Below are 27,199 nucleotides of genomic sequence, written 5' to 3' on the forward strand. Positions count from 1 at the left end.
TGTTTATTGTCTTAGTCACAACTGCCCTTACAGGTGGATATGGGGTGGATGTGGGCTGTCTGTGGGTAACAAATGTGTAAACCTGTAGGGGGCACGACATTTTAAGACCTCAGACCACCCCGTCAGCTCAACACTTTACCAACACTTTAGGATAAAGTAGGCGAGACGCAGGCATGTCAAACGGATTTAGACATTTTGTCAATGCCCCAAAACCTGCACAGTTGAGAAAGACCTCCATTTTTCTGCAGTGTATTCAGCAGGAGAAGGAGAATAGAGAAGGAATACGTATGAGTATTATCCGTGTGCCTCCCCTCCCGCTCCGTGGAGCGATGTGTGTGTGTGTGTTGTTGTGGAAAATTCCACCTTACTACCTGCAGAGTGAGCCCACAGAACACACAACCCGAGTGTGACCTCTGTGGAGAAAAAAGTTTTTTTTGTTCAGGGATTTTATTCTGAAGGGTTTATGTCGGTGAAACATTAGACTGCCAGAAAAAAAGATCAACCCAATGTTTTACCACTCTAGCATCAAATATTCTCTGTAGTGTTCTGTGTACAGCTTCAGCCTGTAGTGCTGAATGCTTATAGTGCAGTAGATGAGAGAGCCTCCCACTATAGAGCAAACTCAATATCTGATCCTTGTGGAGCTTAAACTCATCCAGCTCTTCAGTATGAAACTGGTGGGTTTTGGTTTTTTTAAGTATTTTTAAGATCTTCTAAAAATGTCATTTCACTTTCCTTTTTGTATGTATTATACAAACATTTTGTTGCTGAGCTTGATGCATTTCTCTGCAGCCTTAAACCGCTGCAGCTTTTGACAAAATAAGTTAAGATGGGAACATTTGTCCATCATAACTGCCGTTTTTGAAATGTAAAGCTCAAAAACGTGAAGCTCTGTTTCCTAACCGCAGACATTGAAAGCCAGTTAAAAAAGACGAGACATAAAAAATACTCCTACTTGGTTTTGTTTGAATGTGTTAAAGAGTTCAGAGATCATATTGTCTGAGTACTTTGTGACTCAATGTTTTGGAACAACATTGATTTTAAGATTATATAGTCAAATTGTGCTCACCTAACTATAAACAGTGAAGTGTTTATATAAGGTGAATGCTGACAGTAGCAGCTTCGGTTCTGTAAAACAGAATTTGATAAACACAGTGAGAGAAAAGTATACATTCAGCCGAAAGGATTTGACTTTGAAGTACGTTGGTTTCATGATGACCATCATGATACAAATGTGAACCACATAATACCAAAATAGGGAGCCTGTGGCCCATCCAGCATATTTTTTTATGTCACAAATACGCTCTTTGTCAAATAGCTTTTCTTTTTTTTTATCTGCTCCTGATACACAACGATGTAAAAACTCAGAAATGCAATTTTTTAGCTCAATTTTCGTCATATTTGTCCTCCATCGTGAGAAAAATGTCACAAAAAAAAGTGTTAAATACGCCAAAAACACCATTTTCATTGGAGTGGGTCTTTCTGTTTAAATCTATCGCAGTCATCCTCTCCATTCCCTTTTAAAACAGCAGGAGAAGCTTTAAAACATCAGACAAATGCAAATTTATTTATCTATAATCTACGATTTCAATAAAACAAACACACTCATGTTTGAAGAATGTTTCCGTTAATTGATTTTTTAATTTTTGGTAACTGTTGATGAGAAACCTTTTGAAACACGAACAGTGTTTTTGGAGCAAATAATGCCCTGTCATGTCTTCATAATGTTCACGCGTGCTGATATCTACAAGACAGCTGTTCCATTACCGTGTGCCAAATTGCATGTTTATCTGCTCAGTTTGCGTAAGTGCTAGCTGTGAAAATAAAAGCCCTTCTTAACTTTCAAAGTGAAGAAAGAGGCGTGTCTTTAGGAATTGGTCACAGGTCCTGGACGCCACCCTGTCTGGTTGATTTGAGCAAAAACGTCTTAGCGAAAGTGTCGAGTTTTTCATCCACAACACGTGTATTTATTGTAAAAGAAGTGCAACATTTGTAATTGGACAGAATATTTTGTCGCTACTCGTGTGACGGTCAACGACTGCATTAGCTCATTTCAGTAAATCGCAGCAACAAGGAAAGGGCGTGAATTTTACTCTGAAATGTGTATTTACCCTTAGATTAATTAACAAATGAACATGGATACTTTTAATTAGTGCTGATCATCCACTGCTTCATTAATAAAACGTAAGCCTTTGTTGCATGTAGAGGAATTGCCCCACTTTGTCACAGTTCCAGGAAAGCTGACACATGCTGTGTTTATCAGTCTGTTTTTTTTTTCCTGATCTCGGCAATTACAGGAGCAGAAGCTGCTCAGTCTGCTGACACACAACCTTTAAAAAAAGGCGAGAAACTATTATGGGATGGTTGATATTTTGCCGCCCGAGAACAATATTTGTTTGTTTTTTTGTAACGTTTTAGTGTTGCTATGCAAGTTTAGAAATGAAAGTCATTAAAAAAGTTAGCATTGTTAAATTAAAGCAGTTTGGGATTGTTGTTATTTTGGCCTTTTTGATCTGATGTCTTTATTTTCCCTCTATATTTTCATATTTCGATAAATGTACTTATAATATTGGATGATTACAAATGATTGGTTGAACGTTTTCCGAGTGAGAGGAGGAACAAAGAAAGACCAGAATGCATCAGTGCTTTTTGTTAGATGCTTGACATTTATACAGGTTACTGCAGTGAAGACTGGAGTTCAGATCTAGAATTGCTCCTTTGGAATTTGTTTAGTGTTGTTACATGATCCTGCAGCATAAGCAATAACTCACACACACACACACACACACACACACCCACACACACACACACACACACACACACACACACACACACACACACACACACACACACACACACACAGGCTTATTTGTACCTGTGTCTTCAAGACTGTTGGACCTGTTGTCACAATATCTAAACACTAAGCCGTACCTTTGCCCTTTTGCATGTTTGTGCAACAAACTAATCAGTCTGCTGCACCTTCTAAACGTCCACAGAAATCTTATGGCCTCATTGATTTATTTGTTTGTCTCTGCTGGTTTTTTCCTTGTTTGGTTTTCATTGCTAACAGAATGTCTTCAGTGAGTCTCTGGGTTTTTGCGTGACCTTGACTTGCTCAGCCACTCGTCGCAGAAGCATCCCCCCCCCCCCCCCCCGCTGCGCCACTCTTTGCACCATTTGGCAGCCTCTTGTAATCTCGCTCTGAAACACAGAACTGGCATTCTACAGTCTATCTGTACGGCAGGAGAGGATAAAGCAGGTCAGCTGTCCTATTGTCCTCCCCATGCTTACTGGGACTTATCAAGGCTCAGTGACTGCAGTTTATTTACCCTCTCCAGAGTGGAGATGAGCTGCAGCTCATACTGCAGATTTACTGACTCCCAGGATGACGGAAACTAAAAGGCAGTGGGCAAGAGACGTATTCCAGCTACAAGCATGGAGCATTAGGGATGGGAATCACTGGGTACCTTATGATGCGATGTGCTACATTAGTCACCATAACGATACTATCACGAAATGGCGATAATGTGATAATCAATATATATCATCTCTAACATCTCATGATATATCAAACTGGAGGCTTTTGTTTACAGTCATTACATTTATGATGCTGCAATAATAAACCAGACCAGTTGTCCTCAACCTTTTTCAGACCAGTTTAAAGTCAGTCAATATTTTCACGACCCAGCCTGTACAATGTTGAAGTGGGTGTCTGTTTTTTTGATGGTTTAAACTTTATATGTTGAATATATTAAAGTGTGATATAGATTTTTCCCTCAAGCCATAATTGTCAATGTGGAAGCCAAAAAAAAAAGCCTCACTTGACTTTCATGGTGCGATGGATAAACACAAAACAAGTCACTAAAACTGGTATTGTCTAAACATAATAATAACCATTAATCCACTGTTGTTGCAACTTTATTCGCAGCACCCTCGTAACATTGGACATCTGGTTGCTGAATATTATGCATTCTAAACGTGTCAGAACAACTGTCACAGTAAATTCATATTTGGAGTAAAGTTTTTGTCTGATAAATGCAGCATTCTTTTATTTTTGAAGTCAAATCCTCTTCTTCTGTTTCCTCATGACCCTTTTCTGTGAAGAGAAACTTTCCAAATACATTCGTTTTTTGCTAACTTCGCTTAGCGGTCAGCGCAGCCGCTTTCAGAAAGCTGCGGATGGATTTTTGACACGTGACCGAGTGACTTGGCATGTGTCAGGAATGAATGGGAATGTTGTGGGGAGAATCCAGTAGTTTAAATCAAACTTCCTTCAGGATCAGATCAGAGCAAATGTAGGTTGTGTGTTCCACGGCCCGGATCGGGGGCCACTGATTAGACGTTCTCTGTGATTACATCATGTGGATTCTAAATTGTATCCCCATATTATTGGGGCGACGCTTTCTGGCTCCTCTCTCTCCGTGTGGGGTGGGTGGTGCCGGGCCTGGGGTGTCGGCGCCTCCGGGGGTGGGGCCCCTGGAATGGGTGGCCCTGGCCCCTTTGCTGGGGGGGGGCTGGGGGACGGCTGTTTGACCACCAGGGGACAGTCTACCAGCTGTCCCCAACTTACCCCCTTCCTCATATAACCTCATATTAGGGTGAGGGGGTGGGGGGCCTAGCCTGCGATGCGCCTTGGGGGGGGGGGGGCTACTTGGCAGTGGCCCCCCTCCTATGGTTGCCGTATGGAGTGGGCCCCCCCTCTTTCGGTTTTATTTGCACCTTAGACATGTAGGGTCCTTGGTAGGGGGGGTGCTTGGACATCACTGCAAGCAAGCAGCAGATGTCCTCCTGGCACCCTACCCGCCAATTTTAACCGCACCTTAGACATTTAGGGCCCCTTGGTGTGGAGGGTGAGGGGACATCACTGTGAGTAATCAGGAGATGTCCCCTTAGTGCCCTACTCGCCAATTTTAACTGCACCCCCCTTAGTACACACACCCCTCCCCCTTCAATATATACACTCAAACATAAACACACACACATGCACACAAACACCCTCTCAAACACCCATACACGCACACACATTTTACAAGGAAGGTGGGACCTGGGTCCATCTGTCCCCTACCCCTTCCCTGGTGGGGGGTGTGGGCCCCTTGGCGATGGCGGCCGTGTCCCTTGGGTGCCGGCTCCCTGGGCCCGGTGGTGCTCTCTCCGCACGGTGGGGGGGTTCATATTACACCTGAGCCGGGGGTGTTCGTGTCCCTGGGGGGTGGGTCCTGGTCCTTGCCCCTGGGCGCTGGGCCCCGCCAAACTTCCAACATGGCCGAGCCTGGTCGGGCCATATTTATAACACCCCTTGTGGGCCACCCTTTTTTCCCCGGGGTTCCCCCCTCCTGGGCGGGGGCCCCTGCCTTGCTCCTACCTGGACCAACCGTGGGCCGGGTGGGTGGCTGCCTGGGGTGCGGAGCGGGTCTCCCTTGGGGGGTCCTGGCTCGTACCTGGGGTCGGGGCTGGGGGATGCCCGGAACTCCTGGGTGGTGGTGGGGTGCTCGTTTGGGGCTGTGGGCGTCCCTCTCCGGTGGGGCCCTGCGTTGGGCTCTTCCGGCGCGGCGGGGGGGCTGCTTTCCTGGCTGGGCTGGGGCGGCGCTCTCTTTCCCTCCGCGCCTCCCTGCTCTCTGGCTCTGGGGGCCTCGCGGCGGTCCTGCTGGCCCTGGCCTGGGTGGCGGTCTTGGTCGCCCGGGGGGCGGTTGTTCCCTGCCTGTTCCCGTGTGGCGTTGGGGGAATTCCGGCTGCCGCTGCTGCTGCGGCGGGGGTCTGGGTGTGGGGGTGGCTGGGCGCTCCTCCTCCTTCTTTTAACATTCCACCATCCATTTTAGAAGAACATAAACACTCACTTGAGCACAGGTGTTAGCTCACCTTTGCACTAATAGTTTGCATGATTGAATGAATGAAAGATTTCACACTAGTTGGTTTAAAGGCATAGGTATGCGTTCGTGAACACTATCTGTTTTGTGTACATGTCGACATGTGGACATTTTTGCGGCTAGCAGGTGTGTTGATAATATTTGAGTGTGTGTGAACAGGCCCCGCCCTTTTTGTACTACATTTGAACCGTACCGTAATGATAAACAACCAGTAAACCTGTCTGCTCTATGCTGCTTCATACCCCCCTTCCCCTCCTATTATCACCCTCCTACCCCCCCCCCCTCTCTCTAACGTCCCTCTCTCTTCTTCCCCTCTTTCCTTTTCCGTCCGGTCCAACACCAAAGATTTTCAAACATGATTGAAATTAATAAAGTTTGGCCTCAATTACAAAAGGGGTTTATTCAGACATACCTTTGGTTTGTCTGAAGATTAATAACCCCTCTTGTTAAAATAAAATATGTCCAACACAAGAGGCCCTCCGCTCTCATCTGTTTGCCTAGCTGTTGGACAGGACAAGTTTAAAAAAAATAAAAAATAAAAAAATAAAAAAAAAATAAAAAGATAAATTGTATCCCCAAAAATATGACTGTGTTTAAAAAGTGTTTGCCTTCCTCCTGATTTCATATTTGTTCCATTTTTATTAATGTTTAACTTTTGTTTATTTCTCAGTGAACGGCTTTGTGATCTTTTATGGCTATGAAGTGTTCACTAACAACGTTAGATGACATGGAAATTCTATCACCCTCTTTTGCTTTTCTGCCTAATAAAAGCCAAAGTGATTATTTTGAAAAGACTTTTTTCAATCAAGCTCTCGTAGGAGGCAGTGACCATATTGTTTGTATCAGTGACGTAATAAGAAAAAGCCATTCACTTTTTGACTTTTGTTTTTTTTTTGTGTCTGTAGGCGTTCAAAGAGATGCTGTATGCTGCCCAAGACCAGGCGCCATCAGTTGAAGGTAATCAAACTTCACACCACTGGAGTGAACACTTGCCGAAGCCTCCATTCACTTTGATTACAACGAGACATAAGAGAAACACTTGAATGTGGAAGTTGAATGTTGCCATGGAGACTGTCACATTTTGCACGTGCCCCTCAGCTTCACACAAATCAAAGCTCATCTACGCACAAACTTGAAAGCAGAAGGAGTCTGCTAGCTTTCCGTCCCTTCTTTCTTTCCAACATCACTTCTGCTTTTCACTGCAGCCTCGTCTGCATTCTGTCACGTCCAGGACGCCATTTTCACAAGTCTTTCAGATCCGAGTCTCTGCTCATCTACCAAAGGGTTTGGACAGTCAACAGTTGCAGCAGTGATGAGTGCAAGCATTACTTTAAATCCAGCTTGTTAAATGTATTATTAATCATAATGTATCATTGTGATGATGCAGACTGCACTAAGTGGCTGTTCATGAGTCTTCCATCTTCTTAGTCCAGCATTTTTGCTGGTTTTCATGTAAAAAACAAGCAAACAAACCTTTAATACCCACAATTCCACATGTTCAGTTTATTTGAAAGTAGTTTTTCAATTCAAATCTTAAATTTGTGCATCTGAATTGAATCGATTTGGGAAAATAGAAGTGATGCCCCACTCTAATCAGAGACTGAATATGTTCACAAGAGACTGGAGTCCTGAAGAAAAGCTCCACAGGGATGAGCGTTAAGCCGAGCTGTTGTTGGACTTCAGCTGCAGATACAATTTCATTTAAATCATAAACTATCTTCTGATCCCTGCACTCAACACGCCAAATTCAAAAAGCCACAAACATCCACGCTTGATGAATGTTCAGGTGTTTGCATTTTGAAACAGGTTCATCCTTCTGGACACTGTGTTCCCAACTTCCCCACCTCTGCAAGTCCATGGAAGTGTTTCCCGCTGAAAGATGTTTCAATAAGTCGAATGAAGTTTACTGGAGTCTACGATGTGAAACTGCATTGTTTCCCAACAATCAGCTGATTGTGGAGCCGCCCCCCATGAACGCCTGAATCAGGCTGATGTGTGGATTTCTGCAGCCGTGCTCACGTGTGTGAAATCATCTGTTAAAACGGTTAATGTATGCAGAACACAGGCCTAAAGAGAATTCACGATTCTCCATTCACACGGTTATTTTTCCAGGAAGTGACTGGAATGACAGCTGTCTTGGTAGCATCCTGTGACCGTTTTCTTTCCACTGTGTGACTCTCCACCGTGTCAGAACAGACGGGAGGTTTTCTCGTTGGGGCTCCTTAATCATCCTTCACACACACACACACATATATATATATATAAATACATAAATGCTCAGATCACTGTCTGCAGTTAATGTTTTTTAAATATTCACCACAGTCTCACAAATGAAAACTTTAAATCAATTTATAGACATAATTAAAAGTATAAAAGGAATAGAGTTAAGAAAAATGAACATTAAGACACCTTTTGTATTCTTACAAGACTAATTGAATTCAGTATAAAAAAGGACATAAAAATATCCATTTCAGACCTTTATTTTTCTCATCCCTCCTATAACTGGCCTGAATCATGTAACAACTTCATCTTTTGTTTCAATAGAATATCTTTATATGTTATTTCTTTATTCATTGATTTTGAAAAGCTCCAATAAAAAATTCCTTTTTTACCAGTAAAAACTTCCTATTAGGTTAGTAAATCAAGACATGATGGGCAAAAACATTTGAGAATATCAAGGACTCGTATGCGTTTATGTTTCAGGTGTCAGCCAGTGCATCGCTTTCATTTTTTTATTGTTTACTGTCGGAAAAGTTGCTGTTCTTGCTGCTGACAGGACAAATGCTGAGTCATGTTTGTCATGTTGACGTGTTTGGTAACAATCATCCTGTTTGACATTTGCAGTTTACAAAAAAAGCTTTAAATTCCTGTGCAGAAAACCAAAGTAGTGGTGAGATGTGAAGTCCAGACTGTTTCTGTGCACCGATGCTGCGTTTCCCACAATGCCTTAGCAGGCTGTTATCAGCTGTTGTAGTGAACACTTTTACTCAAAAAGAAAACACCAAGAGCTCTTATGCTTTAGGGAAGGACTGGAATTCTAAAATTATAATAAAGTAAAATAATAAAACAATCATGTTTAGCCTCTGGTTTTGTAATTTAAGCATAAATAATTAGGGAAGGGGGCATCAGTTGCAGGCACAATCTCTGTTTAAAAAGGTGGGGAGCAGCTAAACCACCACAAATGCAAAATGTTTAGTAGATTGTTTTTTTTGTTTTTTTATATCTGTGTAAAGATTACGTCAAGATAAACATTTGGCTTAGTTTGCCTTAAGATTTGTTTCCGATTATTAGAACCGCAGCTGTATTTATGAATTTTGTAGTTTAATACCAATGATCTCAAATCAACAGAATAATAATAAGGAAACATGAAGCTGTTGTGTAGCGGAATACTGTGCACAAATACAAGACCAGGTCAATAAAAATTCAAGAGATTCTAATGAATATTCAGATCTGAAATGTTGACTGAAGTTGACAGTATTTTCTTGTTAGTCTGCAGCTGTTGCCAAATCCAAATGTTTGAGTGAAGAATGGGTGTTGCTTCCAAACACGACCAAAAATACATCAGTTGTCCAATGGAAAGTATTGCCTGCTTCTGAGACAGACACGCTGTAATGATAATAATAAGGTGACTTTAAGAAAAACCGCGGAATAAGGCTAAAAAGGGATCAGGAGATTACTGCAGTCTGACAGCGGCAGCTGTTTGTGTGTTTGTGCAGCAGAGTGTCGGGGTGGCAGGACTGCTGGGTAATTTGGTGTCTTGTCTAAAAGCAGCCAGTCTGAAAATTGGTGAATCACCAAGTCTGCTTGGGCTGACTCAAAACTTCCTGTCCACACGGTCGGACTTGAGACAATGAAGCGCTTTGGGCCTTAATAAAGGTAGAAAAGCTCCAAAATAACGGGAGATCTTCAGGAAATACAGTGGTTGTTAATGGGGATACCTGATTGTGGGAGAATTGTGTGTGAGCGTGTGCATGACTGCGGATTTACACAATGGCATCATTTTCACTCAGCACTTTTTTACATTTTCAAGACCCAGAGTGCTTTGCTGTTACAGTCAGCTGCTGTGCATGAACACGGCCACCGAGAGCTACCAGGGGGGAAGCAAAAACTCCAAATGTTTAAACACCTATAAGTTTTATATTAGAATAAACAAAAGAAACTAGGTTAGATAAGCTTTAGTTGTGAATAAACTTCAGATGACATGGTGTGTGTGTCAGAGAACTGGAACTCCTAAAGTTTTTAGTTATAAAATGAGACCCAAATAAAATGTTTTTTTGCTGTTTAAGCTCAAATGTTTAGATCAGACAATTATTCAGTGTATTGCATTGATTGTACAAAGTCAAAGTTAATGTAGAGTTTGGTAAAGTACTTGAAATGTAACCCAAGTAATAATACTATTAGGTAGTTAAAATACACAGGGAAACAAAAAGCAAAGAACAAATAAAGGCAAATAAAGTTAGTAACTTCCTCTAAATTGCTTTTGTTTCTTGAATCATTCTGTAACATTTTTGAGCTGCAGATAAAATAATCTTCGCACAGCTTTCATAAAGTTCTGGTTCAGTGTGAGCAGAAGCTACAAAGCCGCGCACGCTCAACAGTGACGCGTTTAGATTTATACAGTATTGTTTTATTCTGCAGTAATTGTGTAAACGGTGACCTGTCGGTAGAAGTGGACACATGCTTAGTGTAGTGTGTAGCTGTGTGAATGTGATGAGTATTCCCTCCATTTTCACGGGGGTTAGGGACCAGAGTCACCCACGAATACGGACAACTAACCCCCACCCTCCACCCCCGCGGCCGAAGACCGTCCCTCAACGACCCTTACTCATCAAAAACCCTTCGGAAACATTTCTAATGCTTTGTAAAACATTTATTAAAGAATTGGAATAATGTTAAACATAAAGTTTATTTTATTCAGAGTAATTGTACCTTAGCGTACTTTCAAAAACACATTGGTAGTACCTTTAAAACCAGGAGCCTGTGCTTCCTCCTTCATCAGTTAAGTGTGAGAGGGCATCGTCTTCCAGAAGAGGCCGTTTCATCCATGTTAAATACCCGCTCCGGATGATAACTAGGCTATTCTCCACGATTATCTTCCTTGGTGTATCAGGATATTTCTGAGTCAGCTGATGCCATTTCTCCATGCAGTGACACAAACTTCGGTTTGTAGCGATTCAGGAACCGCTGGAACCAGCTGTGAAATATTCTTTAGCAACCAGCAAGAAAGCCAACAGGCCGGTGTGCTCTTCATCTCCGCTCCCCTCCTCCACTGCAGCACCTCCTTCGGAGTCACGTGACTGAAAAAAACACCTGCGAATAGTGAAACGCAAACATGCGGGGGAACACTGTAGATCAATGACCCATCTGACAGACGATTTGAGTTTAGTTGTGTGTATTGTGGTGTTGTAAAGTTCTCCAAACACAATGTCATTTAGGGCCCAGTAAGGTTTATTCTATAGTCTGGTCCAGAGCAGACTGACAATCCAGCTCAAGTCAGTCATTATTATCTTTTATTTGTGTAGCTGCATTCACAATCACACATGTGCCATCTGCAACTTTGTTGCCTCACTTTACTTAGTTTTACATATATTTCAAACAGAAAATTAAAAATCTGGTTTACAGGTTTTGTAGCCCCGAGACATGAAAACACAAAGATGTGGATCATTCAGTTAGCAGAGAACTCTGAAACATCAACAAAAAATACCAGAAAGCGTAAGTGCAGACACGATTCGCCTCTTTTGTTTTTCATAGATGGATGAACCCCATGACCTCTGTTACATTCTGCCAGTAAAAAGTTCAAAATGTTGCACAAGTTATTGATGGGCTTCATGAGGCCTGTGGTAGCTTTTGCTCTTCCTCAAGACATACAAATGTTTTTGTGTATTTTATTTCTATTTGATTGCATGGAGCAAAGATGACTTAGTTTTACATCCTCTTTGAACACGATTCAAACAAACGATGAACAATCAGTTCACTGTGTTTGGCTGACGTTCAGACACCGCTCCGCTAAGTTTACCACTTTACAAAAACCTCCCGGCTGTAAGCATGTTTGTCGTTGCAGTCACAGACGAGGACACCGTTAAGAGATACTACGCCAAGTTTGAAGAAAAGTTCTTCCAGGCTTGTGAAAAAGAGCTGGCCAAGATCAACACCTTCTACTCTGGTAATTTCTAGAACTCCCTCTGCTGCACACACTGCTGGACCTCACAGTCTCATGGCTGCCACTTCATTCGAGTCTCTAGTTTTATCTGGTGTGAAAAGATGGCAGTTTTCTCATCACAACAGTTTTCTGTAGAAGAAAAAGTATCCCCAGTATCCTGCATTAACCGTGCATCTGTTCCCTGAACCCCTCCAGAAAAGCTGGCTGAGGCGCAGCGACGATTCGCCACCCTGCAGAATGAGCTGCAGTCCTCTTTGGACGCCCAGAGGGAGAGCCTGGCCAATGCCCGAGGCCTGAGGAGGAGGAAGACGGTGTTTGCCCTTTCACAGCAGGAGAGATGCAAACACAGGAACATAAAGGACCTGCAGCTGGCCTTCTCCGAGTTCTATCTCAGCCTCATTCTGCTGCAGAACTACCAGGTGCGTCACACACACACACACACACACACATGCACACACACGCCTTTTGATTGTTTTTATTGGTCGTCTGACAATAATATTGTTCATAAAAGTGTAAGACTACACGGCTCTCTGTCTTTAAGTGTTTTAAAATATAGTGGAATACTTTAAATAAAGAGTTACTAAAATCAAATCTCATCATCTGCAAAGCAAAAGGTTAAGAAGTCTGGGGAAATCCATTGTACCACGCCAACTGAGAATGTTCACAGTTGAAATGCGACAGTCTTGTTGGTAATCTCTGATGATGTGGAGGTGTGTGACTGCACATGGAAAGGGCAGCTTGTTGGTTACCTACGTATGCTGAAAGGTGTATGAAGGTTTCAGAAAAACCCACGGGAGCTGCTCGTTCCACACATGTATGTGCTGATGCACAGTTTAAAGGTGTGATAAACAGGCTTCCCAAGGTTAAAGAAACAAAATAAAAAGCAATTTAACTGACTTGTGTCCTGTTTTCAAGTTTGTTTCTGTTTGTCTTTGCTGTAAATGTCTAGAAAGGTCTCTTCCTTTTCCTTCTGTGCTGGCCTGGCTCATACGTGTGCTGAATACATGCCACAGCTCGGTACAAAGAGCTCATTTAGGGTTCCACATCCTCCATCAGCTGGCTTTAATGATCCGGTGTTGACACGAATCACATTTCTCCACTTCTGTGTCCTTCCAGAATCTGAACTTTACAGGTTTCAGGAAAATACTGAAGAAACATGACAAGATCTTGGAAACGCCGCGAGGGGCGGACTGGAGGGTGGCTCACGTTGAGGTGGCTCCGTTTTACACATGCAAGAAGATCACACAGCTCATCTCTGAGACAGAAGTATGAACACACACACATGTACACACCTTAGCAGCTGTTTTTACCACTTACTTTTCACTTAAATCCCAAATTCTGTCCTAGATATTCTTCTAATGTTGCCATAAAACCAACCAGTAACCATTAAATTGTATGAGGGCAGTATTTTAAAACCTGCTACTCACAACAAGAATGGTGTTTGTACAAAAAAAAACAACTGCATTTTTGTGCACCGACTTCCTGTTTTTCCCCTTTTCTCCTCACTGTCTCATGTTCAATGACTGTCATGGTCGTCCTCCAGGCGCTGGTCACAACAGAGCTGGAAGGTGGGGACAGACAGAAGGCCATGAAGAGGTTGAGGGTGCCTCCTCTGGGAGCCGCACAAGTTAGTCCCATGTTCTTTTGTCTGCATAAGTCCGCTCATGTCTGAAGTATTTTTATGAAACATCTTCTTTTCCTGTCCTACTATCCCCACACCTAAATCCTGATTAACCACCATTTGCTCCGTTTTCCCATCTCCCTCCCTGTGTGTCACTAGAAGTGTTTCCATTACTTTTTTTGTTTTTAATAAACTTTCAGACACATCTAGTGTCGCCTCAGTTTATTTTTTTAATCTACAACCTCACAAAGCTCAAATCATTCAGTAAAAGTGACTTAATGGAGACCGGGTTTATTAGTTAAATTCTAGTAGGGGAACCAGTTTAAAAAAAAAAAAAAACTCTTTGTGGTAAAGTTTTTTCTTTTTCTTTTTTATGGTATTGACATTTGTCCGTCTGTCCACAGCCTGCTCCTGCCTGGACCACCTTTAGAGTCGGACTCTACTGTGGCGTTTTCCTCGTCCTAATCGTTGCAGTGGTAATTACAGGTACTAAAGTCACAAAACGCACATGATGTGTCCTAAAATGTGTCATCTCAAGGTGTTACACAAAGAACGCATAAGAGACGCATCAAACCTGATGTTCCAGCAGAAACATCCTCCAGTACGGATTTTCTGTTACTATTTTTATGAAGTCTGCAGATTGAAGTTATTTACATACATTACCATAAATAAAGTGAAAACAGCACAATAACAAAAAAGATATTTTTGTGAAATAGGCCAGTGTTGGGTATTGAACCAGCGAGCTTCCGCACCAAAGATTCCCCATGTATTTCAATGGAGGCAAAAATCCAGGAAATCCTAGAATATCTTGAAAAGTTCAAGGATTTGAAGGACCAAAAGTCAAAGCTGGAAAAACCTGAACGAGCTGAACATTTTAATAGTTGAATAGTAAAAATAGCAGAAAAATTGTAGGAGGAGTATCTTCCACCAAAAAAATGGCGGAAGATACTATAATAAAGAAAGAGAAACATGAAAACAATGGGTGGAATGCTTTATAGCATTCAACTAATAATCCTTTATGCTGTCTATATATCTAGACATCTCTGAAATGTAAAGCAGCTCTCAATTTTGAAGCTTTGAACCTCTTCCACCCTAGAATTCTAGCTGGAGTGAGACCCTTTCTTCTCTCCAGAACTGGAGATGAGCTATTCAAGCATGCATACATTATTTACTGAATTCATTACGTCTCACTTGTCAAGTCTTTCCCAAAACGCCATACTCAGACTTCAAGTCATGCCAAGTTCAGCTGCACACGTTTTGACACGCATTACACTTACTTCTAGTTTGATTTAACTGTTTTATTCATGTTTGAAGCTTTTACCAGTCTTTTACCCTTTCTTTAACAGATTTGAGTTTATTGTACCAATCTCCCAGAATCCTTAGATCCTATAGACACTAGCATATGAACTGTTAGCTACTGATGCCTGCAGTGGGGCATCATTTTCCCACTGTGACCCACATCTGTGGAGACCTCTCCCCGAGGATATGGGGTCCTCCCTGGAAATTAAAACAAACAAACAAGCAAACAAAACATCTTTATCTTTGAAAGAGTGCTTTTAGCTTGAACAAAGGTTTTTGTATTCAATCTACTATATTTCATTTCAGACACCAGTTGTAATCTATTTTAACTTTTTTCCCTATTTTTGTTTGTTGGAAGGCTCTACTTTACTTTATAAGTTTTTAGGTTTCTGGGAATTTTTTTGGGGCAATTTTTATTAAACAGTATGTTCAGATGGATAGAAAGGGATATTCAAATTAAGCAAATCAATTAATTGAGTGATTGATCATGAATGGAACAGACCACTCTTAGTGGTAAAAGTGTAAGACAAAAAAATAGATATATACCCCAAAAGATCCTCAAATGGAGACAGGAAAGAGGGATGCTGCGTAAAATTCCAAGAATTTTCCTGAGCTGAAGGTCCGTGGAATGAGGATCTGAAAGGAACACGGCTGGAGAATGTTGCCGAGTTGTGTTTGCTCCTGATTTAAATGGCAAAAATACTCTTGGCTGAGGGTTAAAAGCATATTTTCTGAAACTGCCCTTCTTGGTTTTGGTTAAGTTTTCATTCCAGCCACTTAAAAAGTTGCTATCAAAACCATTTTGGGGACTCACAGCTGAGCAAATGACCCCCTCCCCCACCACTGCATTGCTGAGTCGCCTAAACTGCAGCGGTCAAATGAAGGAATGGGTGCAGTAAAATCATACACAAATGTTTAAAATTGACACGATGGGAGGGGGGCCGGTGAGGTGAAATATGGTAAAGCAAATGTGTCATTTTTAGACTTTTAAAGGAAAATATTCTGCTATAATTTTAGATATTTAACCAATTTAAGTGTCAAAATTCCAATTCTCTGTATTTTTGAGGCGGACTATGCTGCAGTTTCTCCCATCCCCCATTTCCTCTGACGACATTGATCACCTCTGATGTCAAAAGAGTCAAAAGGTTTTGTTGCAGTGGTTAAAATACTCCAGAGGTATTCATATGGCTGTGAGAGACAGCAGAACTTTATTTATTCATTCAACTTAAAGTGTCCGCCCTGTGACTGGAAGGTCGTGAGTTCAAATCCAGGCCGAGTCATACCAAAGACTCTAAAAATGGGACCTAATGCCTCCCTGCTTGACACTCAGCATTAAGGGGTTGGATTCAGGGGTTAAATCCACCAAAATGGTTCCCGAGCGCGGCTGTGTCTGCAGCTCACTGCTCCCCCAGGGGATGGGTGAAAGGGATGGTCAGTGCCAAACACACTAATCTGTACATCTGTTTCATGATTCACTAAGATTTTTCTGATGAAGGAAGTCAAGGAGATCAGTGGGAGACTTTTCTGCTAACTCCTCCATGGCGTACATTACAGTCAGCTCTGTTTTTAACCAAGACGTATCAAAATGTGTTCCCCGGCTCTGTGTCAAGCTCGACAAGGCTGCATATGGGAAATTTCTCCTGTATTCCTGAAACTTCTGTCCAATCAGAGGGTCTGAATACGGTGACGTTACCTAAGCCTGCTAGAAGGCCCTGCTGACACCAACTCAAAATCTGAATGGCTGAAAGAAATGAACGACTGACATTAGATTTTGTATTAGAGGGCCTGCAGAACGAATAGTGAAGGCCTCTTTAGCTCTGACTCTGCTTGGCAACAAAGGACAGCTGAAATACGATTGGTTAAATGCTCCAATATGAAAATACGTCTGTCTGGAAGCAGCATATCCATCAAATACACAATAAAAGGGAATGGACAGACCATTTTTATTTAATTAGAATTATTTAATGAACATGCATGGACAAAATATAATTGACACACGATTCAGATATTTTTAGGCCTTCAGAGAAGTGCTTGAAGGCCCTGACAGCCCACCACTGGAGTTTTCATCATTTCTTTATTAATAAAGAGAAGCTTTGTTTACTTTGGAGTCTGCTTCATGAATAATGAATATACTTAAAATAATAGATCTTCTTATTTATTGGTAGTTGATTAAGTCAATTTAGTTTATTTTTTTATTTTTTGGGTTAGAAGTTGATTTATAAAGAGGCAAAAAAACTAGTTTCTGCAAGTTCTGCTACTTAAAAAGATAAGAAACGTGTAAAGACTCTTCAGCTATGAGAGACAGAATTGAAAAAAGAATCCAGGAAATCATATTTTATGAATTTGTGTATAATTGTGCAGAATGCTGTTCCTCACAGACCCGTTACATTTTCTTTAAGGATGCGTTTAATCCTCCACTTGTTCCCTGTATTGAAGGCAGCTGTTTGAACTGGTTATCTTTCCACACCCTTAGACAGTCAGACTGCAACTCGTCCAAAGCCACCAGGGACAGATTTTAGACCTGGAGAGGACTGAGATGAAGCATTGAGGATGAAATATGACTGGATCTTCCAGCTTGACACTGACATCAAGCTCATCTTCCCGTCATTAAGTCTTTATTGTTTTTTTTAAGATTTCTCCGTAGATAGACTGAATATCACCCGGCTGATTTCTACTCTAATGCGGTCAGGATGTTTTATATAGATACAAAAAAGAATTTCTCTGTTCTGGCCTGTCACCATCAGGAAGTTTTCATCGTCCCCCAAACGACGATTCCTTCACTTCCAGGTTGAAGCCCAGTTGGATTGTAACAATCTTTCAGAAACAGTTTTAGTTTCTGACTGATTTGATGGTTTTCTTGTTTTTTTTGGTAGCACCTTTAGTCAACTTTGGTTGACTTTTTGTCAATAAAATAAATAGAGTTGAAGCTGTGCCAAAATGGGCCGTGGCCTTGTGGTTGACGGGTGTCAGGTCCAAACTTTGTATTTCTACAACTTGACATGTTAGGTTAGACGTGTTTGTGCTGCCAGTTTTCAGCAGCAAATACAGCATTCATTAAAGTCATCTTCAGCTTAGATGATGACAGCTGTGGAGCTGGATCACACGACCGCATCTTTAACAGACGGTGCAACGCCTGCAACATCAAACCACTGCAGGACAATAAACTCTGTCCTGCTGTTTTCTTGTGTTGTGCATTAAGTCATCCATGGTCACATCTGGCTGACAGTGACTTTCCTTGATGTGTGCCGTTCAATAAGGACGAGCTCGGTCATACTGTGATGGGATGGTTTCTGTCCTCGTTTGCTGTCCCGCTCAGTTATCTCTGCTCTGGTTTGTCTTCACAGGAGCTGTGGTGATCAGAAATTCTGAAGTCTGGCCTATGGTCAGGATCTACAGAGGGGGCTTCCTGTTGATAGAATTTCTCTTTCTACTGGGTATGTGCACCTGAATAACACAGGATTTATGAAAAGTACACACTCACATGGTCAATTCTCAGACATTTGTCATTGGGCAGCAACAATGTGTAACATTTACACAAAACCAAAATGTTTGCTTGTGTCATTCCTGATTCTGTGAAATGTTTACTGCTGTCTCAAATTAACTTTGGAATAACTTTCTGCTGTGAACCCTACAAGAAAAAGTCAAGCATGCAAACATGTTCGGTGTGTTTTTAGGGATCAACACGTACGGATGGAGGCAAGCTGGAGTTAACCACGTCCTCATATTTGAGCTGAACCCCAGAAACAACCTGTCCCACCAGCACCTGTTTGAGGTCCGAACCCGTCCTGCCTGCGTTCATTCCAAAAAAGACCTTAGTTTCTCCATGCACAGAGATGAAGCTGATGGCCCGTGTTGCCTGTTTTTGTGCAGATTGCAGGCCTGTTGGGGGTGCTGTGGTGTGTCAGCCTGCTGGCTTGTTTATTCAGTAACAACATTCAGATACCGATGCAGGCCAACCCTCTGATTCTGTATGGATTCTTCCTCCTCTTCCTCATCAACCCCTTCAAGACCTGTTACTACAAGTCGCGGTTCTGGCTGCTGAAGCTTCTGGTAACGTTACACAGTAGAAGACTGCCTTTGAGTTGCCTACTGCACCTACTACTACTACGATTTTAAAGACCCACTCCAATGAAAATCGTGTTTTTATTGTGTTCTTTAAGTATTTTTCTGATGATGATGAACACGTATGAAGAAAATGAAGCTTAAATTTGAATTTCTGAGAGCTTCTTTATTCAAATCGTTGTGGAACAGCAGCAGTTGTGACGTAGATGATATGCTGGGCATGCCACAGGCTCTATTCTGATGCATCCACTAGCAGCCGAATAGATCTTTGCACATCTTCGTTTTCCTCACCCTGGCTGGCGTCTGGCTCAAATCTGCATGGCTGGATAGCTCCAATACTACTCACCTTTTATGTTGCACCGCTAATGTTAGGTTGGGGGTGTGGGGGGCTGTAAGCTAGCAGGAGAGAGTGTAAACGGAGAGCTCTCAGTTATGGATGACGGGAAGTGGGGATGGAGTTCTTCCACGCCAACAGTCCCCTTCCACAACTCGGTGGCGAATTTTTATTGAACCCCTGGCGCTCTGCAGAAAGTCATAGAAAACGACACAGGTTTTTTGATTTTGTCTAGAAACGGCATAATGATCATTAAAAAAAAGACTGGGAACGCTTTTAAAATAACTCAAAAGATGACTGGTGTGGGACTTTAAAATTGATCTTAGAAAGGAGTAGAAAAAAAGCAACAAGCGTGTGTTTAATCATGCCTCCAGACATCACTATTCATACCAGATACTTGGACTGCATAGAGAGCAGGTGTTTCATGAAATGCCTGAGTCTTTAGCAGGAGTGTGTACAGCTAAGTGCAGTGTGTTTTTTTACATCAATCTCTAGAGGAAATTTATATAAATCAGCCAATAACCCATGCCATAAACGTTTCTAAATGTCGACCATTCCACCCCATTTATGTCACATTCATTGTCGGGATATAAGAACTGGACCGAGTGAGTGTGACGTCACCCGTAGAAAATGGTTCCCGCTCCAACCAAATGAAGTCAATTCAGTCGCCATTTTTTTCACGATTCGGACGCCGCCATGCTGGAGCCAGACCATGTCAGCCAGCAGTGATTGGTCCGAATCGGTCTGAGTCATTGTTTCTCAGGAGTTAGCTGGTCGGAAGGCCACACCCCTTCCACTTAAAGAGGGCTCGGAGACTCTGTTGATCAAACATTTTGAACTTTGCATTGGGGCCAACGGGCACCACCAGCTGGTACTGAGGCATCACATTGGTCAGTTTTTAACTTGAATAACTTTCTGTACCAAAATAAATAGGATGAAAAATGTGGATTCTGACAAATAGAATGACTGAGTGGTAGCTGTTTATTTCTCAGTAGAAGTCTATGGGATTTGGGCTTCTTGGAGCCAGCGGCTACTTTCTATTGGGAACGCGAGGGGGGAGGAGTCACTCAGTCCAGTTATTGCATTCTATGAATATGTACTCTTCATATTAGTATTTAATAGAGCAGCACTCAGTTCTGTTCCCAGTCCTTGTTAAAAAAAACAGAGCACTGATGCTCAGAAGAGGAAAATTTCCCCTCCAGAGCCAAAGAAGGGTCAGCTGACATCAATCATTACCATCAGGGAATATAAATTGTGATGCTTCATCCATTATAAAGTCCAAAGTTTGGATTTGCGTAAGCAGGTGCTGTCCAGCAGTTAATCATTTTTAATGTATCACGTCTATGCTGACATACTGCTATTATTATGGCATCTCCAACTCTGATGTCCTTCTGAGGACTTTACAGTCCACTCCTGATGTTTTTATTGAAAAGACAAGTTCTTCCCACACAAACGTAAAAGGGAACGCCATCAACGGATAGACATGTTTACCACATGGTTTTGTTGTCTTCCTCCCACAAAAACAGTTTTTATGCGCCAACATCGCCTCTACACTTTAATCTGTTTTTAAATCACATTTTTCCATCTGTTTTAAGGAAGATCTGTTTGTGAATCTCTCTCTTCCTTTACAGATTCTTAATCCGATCTTTTAAACTGTGAACTCAGGTATAATGAAACGACGGTCATGGCTTCAGAAGGCCTTCCAAGTGGATCTCAACTTTAAGCTCTTTTGAACACTCATTCAAAGACTCATCTTATGGAAATTCACAGGGTTGCTCTCTGAAGTGTGAATAATTTAGTTTTGTCTGATTTGACATCAGAACACTAGACTTCCCACAGATTTGCTACATCTGCTCCCCAGGTTCACGCGCCAGCTGATGTCGCCTCTTTAAAAATAAGAACAACATCGTTCATTCGACCAGATAATCGAATGGCAAAAATAACCAAAGATGTCTTGAAAACAACAGTTTTGCACAAGCAGTTCTGAACTGTTAACAGCTGTTTAAATGATTACAGTTGTTAAATTTTAAAACAAATGAAAACTATGACATATAGTGCAATAAAAGTCAATCAACGGAGTTTTCAGAGTTTTCAGAAACCTCAAATGTCTGTGTCTTCCCCCTCAGTTTCGAGTCGTGACGGCTCCCTTCCACCGGGTGGGGTTTGCAGACTTCTGGCTGGCTGACCAGCTGAACTCTCTGGTGACGGTTCTGATGGACCTGGAGTACATGATCTGCTTCTACAGTTTTGAGCTGGACTGGAAGGAACAAAATGGACTCTTCAGAAACGGTAACCCAGACAGATGTCCGACGGACGGGGCACATGGTTCCTGTAGTGATGCAGTGTCTGACCCAAATGAATTATTCACCTGCTCAGGTAAAGTGTGCAACTCATATTCCTATGGAGTCCGTGCTGTGATCAAGTGTCTACCTGCGTGGTTCCGCTTCGTCCAATGTCTTCGACGGTACCGCGACACCAAGCGAGCTTTTCCTCACCTGGTCAACGCTGGGAAATACTCCACGTCTTTCTTTGTGGTGGCCTTCGCTGCACTCTACAGCACACAAAAAGGTAGATCCGTGGACTGTTTTACCCCAAAATCCCAATTCTGGACCGTCATAGTCCTGTTCCAGTATCTAAACTAGGACTGAATATAACTGCAACAATGCTAAATCATTTCTCATTTTTGATTCTATATGAATTCAATTTATAATAAAGTTAAAAACAAACAAGTTGTAGAGATATACTTCGCTCTACTGGTGAGATAAACTGAACAAAGGTGGAACTTTCAGTGATGAAATGATGAATTTCTACTTTCAATTCATTTGACCTGAAAAAATACATGAATAAAACAGTTGAACTCAATTCTTAGATTTGATGAATTGTTATTGATTTTCTAAGTAAAGACTGATTAGATTTTAAAAAATGTGTGTGGGGGTTCCCCAGCACCATTCCCAACTTCATTTAAACAACAGTCTATGTAACGTTTTCTGTGTACAGTGTTTCTTCGTTAATCATGGCGGTTACGTTCTAAAAGAAAACCCGCCACAGCAAACTCATAGATCAGCCAGAATAGTTTGAGTGATGTCTGTTCGATTTAGTCCCGTCAGCCATTCCTCTCATCGCTCAGTTTGCTGACGAGTTTCAGGTTGCTTCTCCTTGAAGACTGCAGGTAATCTATAGGAGCCGTGATCTGATTGGTGGCGTCTCTGTTTGTGGCAACCAAATACACCACAGGTGTTGGTCATTACTGCACCTCTAATTTCAAAGAGTTAACTTTGTGTAACTATGTGTTGATGTGTCGCTAGCAGTTGTGAAAGTTTGCTTCCCCCTCCCCCAGCTTGGCAGACAACAGTTTCTGGGATGTCGTTTGGAACCCGCCAATCAGGACGCGGAACACGATGCACTGTAAAAAATACACCAATAAAACAAATGAAAAATTTGGAAATGGTCTCACGGTGAGAAGGGCAAACTGCGGTACAGTGAAGGAACATCGTAGCTATTAAACTAAGCAGGAAACCGGACAGCAGTAGAGAAGCCCAAAACAGGCCTGGAACATTTGTTAGATGACAAAAAAAAAGAAAAAAGAAGTCCGTGACGGCAACAACAACTGCATATGGAGGAGAGAGTTTTCAGGTTTCAGGCTCCAGGTTTGAATACATAGTCTTGATTCTATGGGAATCAAGTTGCTTCAAATGCAGTTTTCTGATGGAAAAAACAAAAATAATGGCTGTCTGAATGACCAAGTCTCCATATCACATGTGATCAGAGCTCTGTGTAACATGTCTGTAGAAAGAAGCTGTTCTTCTTTCATTTATGGCTCTTCCTAAAGTTAGGCTGTAAAGTAAAAATATCCTTACTGAATACTTATAAAAGTTTCAGAAAATGTTCCTTCTTTTTTGTCATAAATTGTTAATGAGAGTGAGTGCACATGAGGGATTCAAGCATTCAACGTAACCGTAGCCTCCGTCTCCCCTCCAGGTCAAGACCACGCCCACGTCTTTCTCTATTTACATATCAGCTGTTTAGTGGTCAGCTCGTGTTACACACTCATCTGGGATCTGAGGATGGACTGGGGTCTGTTTGACCGCAACGCCGGGGAAAATTCCTTCCTGAGGGAGGAGATCGTTTACCCACACAAGGTACCCCCCCCCCTGACTTTTTAGAAAGAAACTGCCTCGTCATGATAAGGTGGTGTCGACTCTTTTTGAGTCTGGTTTCTTCTCTTCCAGGCGTATTACTACAGTGCCATTGTGGAAGACGTCCTCCTGCGCTTTGCATGGATTTTAACCATTTCTGTCACCACTCTCACCGACATACCCTACAGTTCTGACATACTGGCTACAGTCCTGGCTCCACTTGAGGTGTTCAGGTACAAAAAAAAGCCATTACACATTTTTTTTGTCTTGTAATGATTCAACATTTACAAACAGATCCCAAAACTAAGGTGAGACGTGGAGCTCACAGTTGGTGTTTGTCCTCCACAGACGCTTTGTGTGGAATTTTTTCCGACTTGAGAACGAACATCTGAATAACTGCGGCGAGTTCCGAGCCGTCAGAGACATCAGCGTGGCTCCGCTCAATGCCGATGACCAGACTCTGCTGGAGCAGATGATGGACCAAGAGGACGGTGTCCGGAACAGACACGGCAAGAAGACCTGGAAAAGGAGCTACAGCATGAATCTACGCAGGCCGCGACTCGCGTCACAGTGAGTGTTGACTGTCCTAGGATTCCACTTACAGCAGCGTTGTCATTTCACATCACCTGAACTTCCCTGTTGTCTTTCACAACATTTAGTCATTTTATGCTTGTGGTTTTAGGAATCCTGCACCGGTAGTAAAGATCACTAAAAGGCTACATTAAACTAAGTTATAATGTTTATTATATTAGAAGTTTTCTTTTCCACAAAGATGTGATTACCTTAATTCAGAGGATAGACAGACAAAATAAACCATTTTAATAGTTTTATACATTTTATTGTGCCAGCTCAGTGGCCTTGTGGTAGAGAGAGTGTCCGCCTTGTGACTCACGAGTTCAGATCCAGGTCACGTCATACCAAAGCCTCCATGCGTGACACTCTGCATTAAGGGGTTGGATTGGGGGGGTTAAACCACCAAATGGTTCCCGAGCGCGGCTGTGTCTGCAGCTCGCCGCTCCCCTAGGGGATGGGTCAAATGTGGAGAACAAAGTACAGCCAATGGTACTTTAACTTTATTCATAAAAAAGCTCCTTAGAAAAAAAAGTTTTATTTAAAAAATCCAGCGTTAATATGATTATTACAATCTTTTTCTTTTCTCCCTGTTGCTTTGAGTCGGGTTAAAGTTCGCTCTTTGGATACAACACCCGGATTCCTTTGTCCTTAAAATCCCACTCCCACCATCTGATCATGAATTGTTTAAGCGGTCTTTTAATTAGGATGAGGTCGTTTTTAGCCGTCCTCAGAGTGGCTCTGTGGTCTTCTGCTTTGGACTCTCCGCTGTGTTCAGTTCTGTTACATAAGCCGGCCAAGCTTCAGTGGTCAGATGAAGGCCTTCACATCTGACTGGAGTCCTCTGTGCTCCTGGTGGATTCTGGGAATGCTGAGAGACCGAGTCCTGTAGCTGAGGAACCAACTCTTCACACAGCAGACTTTTAAATGAAGGAACTGCTGAATGTGAACATCAAAATAGGAAGAATGCAAAGATCTGAAATAACCTTTGAAAACTGCATCTGACACCAAAAGAAATAAACACAAAAAAGTGTAGTTCTGTGTGTAAATTGGACCATATAAGAGCAGAGCAGAACATGAACGCAGCTTTGATGCTGTTGAAGATGTTCCTCCTGAAAACATTTGCTCTTCGTTGTCCTTTTCAGGTCAAAGACCCGTGACACCAAAGTCCTGATAGAGGACACGGACGATGACTCCTGACATCAGGCCACGCCTCTCGCCTGGGTCCAGAATTTATTCAAAGTGGGGAACTCCACTACCTAAAGGAGAAACGACCCAGCGAGTGGCGTCCCAGATCAAATCTCGCCATCTCTTCTCCGGTGCACGAGCCGCTTCTTGGGATCTAAAATCATCCAGGAGGAGGACTTTTCGAACAATCGAGCCATTCACGCGGCGAACCCACCTTCAGTCTCCACCAACAGTGAGCGTCCTGCTAAAACTCTGGCTGAGTGGGTGAGGAGCTGGTGGCGACGGGCAGGAACTCTCACCTGCAGGTTTTCCTCAGCTGCACCTCGTTGCCTCCTGAAGGAGGCCGGGCCTGAAGTGTTCCCGCCACATCTGTGTCTTGCAGGGATTGCCGCCCCTGCTGTCATGAATCCCACTTTAAACATCCCAAGAACGCTCAGAGGAGCCTAAAGAAAAGAAGAAAAAAAAGTGCCACATCAGGAGGTGGTATCTGCCTCGTAGAGCCAGACCGTTTTTCCACAGTGGTCTTATCTCCTCCTCTTCCTCTTCATCCTCTGTTACATCGTCAGACTGTGATGAGAACGACTCTGTCTACCTAACCTCACCTCACGCACTTTGAAGGAAACCTTAGCCAGGATCAGAAAATGTGTTGAGTGAACTCCGATGGGTCCAAGTTTATACAGATACTCAAGTACGTGACTGTTTGTCTTCACAAGGAACGTTCCAAGAGACTCCTTCAGGAATGGTTTGACCCATTTTAACTGTAAATATGCCATTAGGGTGCGATTTAAATGTAAAAAGTCCAAATGAAAAAAAAGAAGTGACCCTGAATGAATGGAAGCGGCCTGCAAGAACCACAACGGATGCCTCTGCTGAATGTACCAGAGAAAAAAGAAAAAACACGGAGAACGTGTCCGCTTGACTTTAAATTTTCCTCTTCTCTGCAGAAGTCCTACATGAACTTGATGATTTAGTCTTTTTGGAAAAAAAAGTTGGATGAAAATGATGAAAACGCCCCCTACTGGTCCAATCTGGGATTTGATTTCACTCTTGGAACAAATTAGTCAGTCAGAGCTTATGTCATTCCGGACTGTTAGCAGAAACATCTTTACACTTTAGTTCTGGTGTATTTATATATTTTTGGATTAAATAATATATCTAACATCTAAAATGTTATTTTAATATGTTCCGTACAAATTATTTATAATTCACAATTTGTTTTCTCCCCCCAGTAACTATTGTAAAGTCTAGACTGCAGAGAAAACGTTTAGTTTTTTTTCCACATCCATCTTTTGAGCAGACACTTGTATGCTTTTGGAAAGCAGACTGAGGGGCTGCTGCTGCTCTCCAAACTCCTGACATGTTCTCCCTCAATCGTCTGATGGATGAAGCACACTTCTCTGCAGGCAGGATTTAAAAAAAAAAATAAGTCATCCTTCTTTGCTGCTTCCTTTAAACAACACTGGAGAAAAGGCTTTCATGTCATAACTTCATTCCTTTTTATTTTTTTAGTCTTACGTTCCAAATATGGCCAAAACTCTTCAGCTGCACATTGTGCTGCTTTCAAAGTTTATTCCTTTGGTATTTCACGACATTCTCTGATTTCATCTTTGTTTTTGCACTGTTTTGCAGCCATAACACTTTTTGTTCATCGCTTGTGCATGCAGTGTCTAGTGACTCAGCAGTCACTTTCTGTGCACCTTAACGCCAAACGTCATTTCCAGGTTTTCATCTTTCTCTTTGGCTCTGAGTGAAAAAGCAATTCAGTTCCTGTAAAAAGTTGTATTTTTATCTCACTAAAGCTTTTTTTTTTAAATCTGAGAATCAATGGCAGAGTTGTAAACTTTTTAAGAAGCTTTGTGTCTCATTCTGTTGTACTTTTGAAAGTAGAGCTCTGATGAACGTCGTGGTCTTAGATCCTCGCTCATCGTCAACAATCAATAAATCCTTTTTCTTACTCATTTCAAA

General features: G+C 42.1%; 1 protein-coding gene across 1 annotated transcript in view; it reads left to right on the top strand.

Moving 5' to 3' along the window:
- The window catches only part of LOC101159134 (xenotropic and polytropic retrovirus receptor 1 homolog), a 33,197-nt gene extending 5,998 nt beyond the window's left edge, over positions 1-27,199 (top strand). The window contains exons 2-16 of the mRNA XM_023964785.1: positions 6,770-6,821; positions 11,926-12,027; positions 12,220-12,443; positions 13,141-13,290; positions 13,568-13,651; positions 14,050-14,131; positions 18,289-18,378; positions 18,619-18,716; positions 18,815-18,994; positions 21,467-21,629; positions 21,717-21,908; positions 23,319-23,479; positions 23,570-23,709; positions 23,825-24,046; positions 25,192-27,199. Of these exons, the coding sequence (XP_023820553.1) occupies positions 6,770-6,821; positions 11,926-12,027; positions 12,220-12,443; positions 13,141-13,290; positions 13,568-13,651; positions 14,050-14,131; positions 18,289-18,378; positions 18,619-18,716; positions 18,815-18,994; positions 21,467-21,629; positions 21,717-21,908; positions 23,319-23,479; positions 23,570-23,709; positions 23,825-24,046; positions 25,192-25,246 (1,995 nt within the window). The 3' untranslated portion in view covers positions 25,247-27,199. The remainder of the gene's footprint in view (positions 1-6,769; positions 6,822-11,925; positions 12,028-12,219; positions 12,444-13,140; positions 13,291-13,567; positions 13,652-14,049; positions 14,132-18,288; positions 18,379-18,618; positions 18,717-18,814; positions 18,995-21,466; positions 21,630-21,716; positions 21,909-23,318; positions 23,480-23,569; positions 23,710-23,824; positions 24,047-25,191) is intronic.

Source organism: Oryzias latipes, chromosome 17, assembly GCF_002234675.1.
Source record: "Oryzias latipes chromosome 17, ASM223467v1".
In the NCBI taxonomy this organism is placed as follows: Eukaryota; Metazoa; Chordata; class Actinopteri; order Beloniformes; family Adrianichthyidae; genus Oryzias; species Oryzias latipes.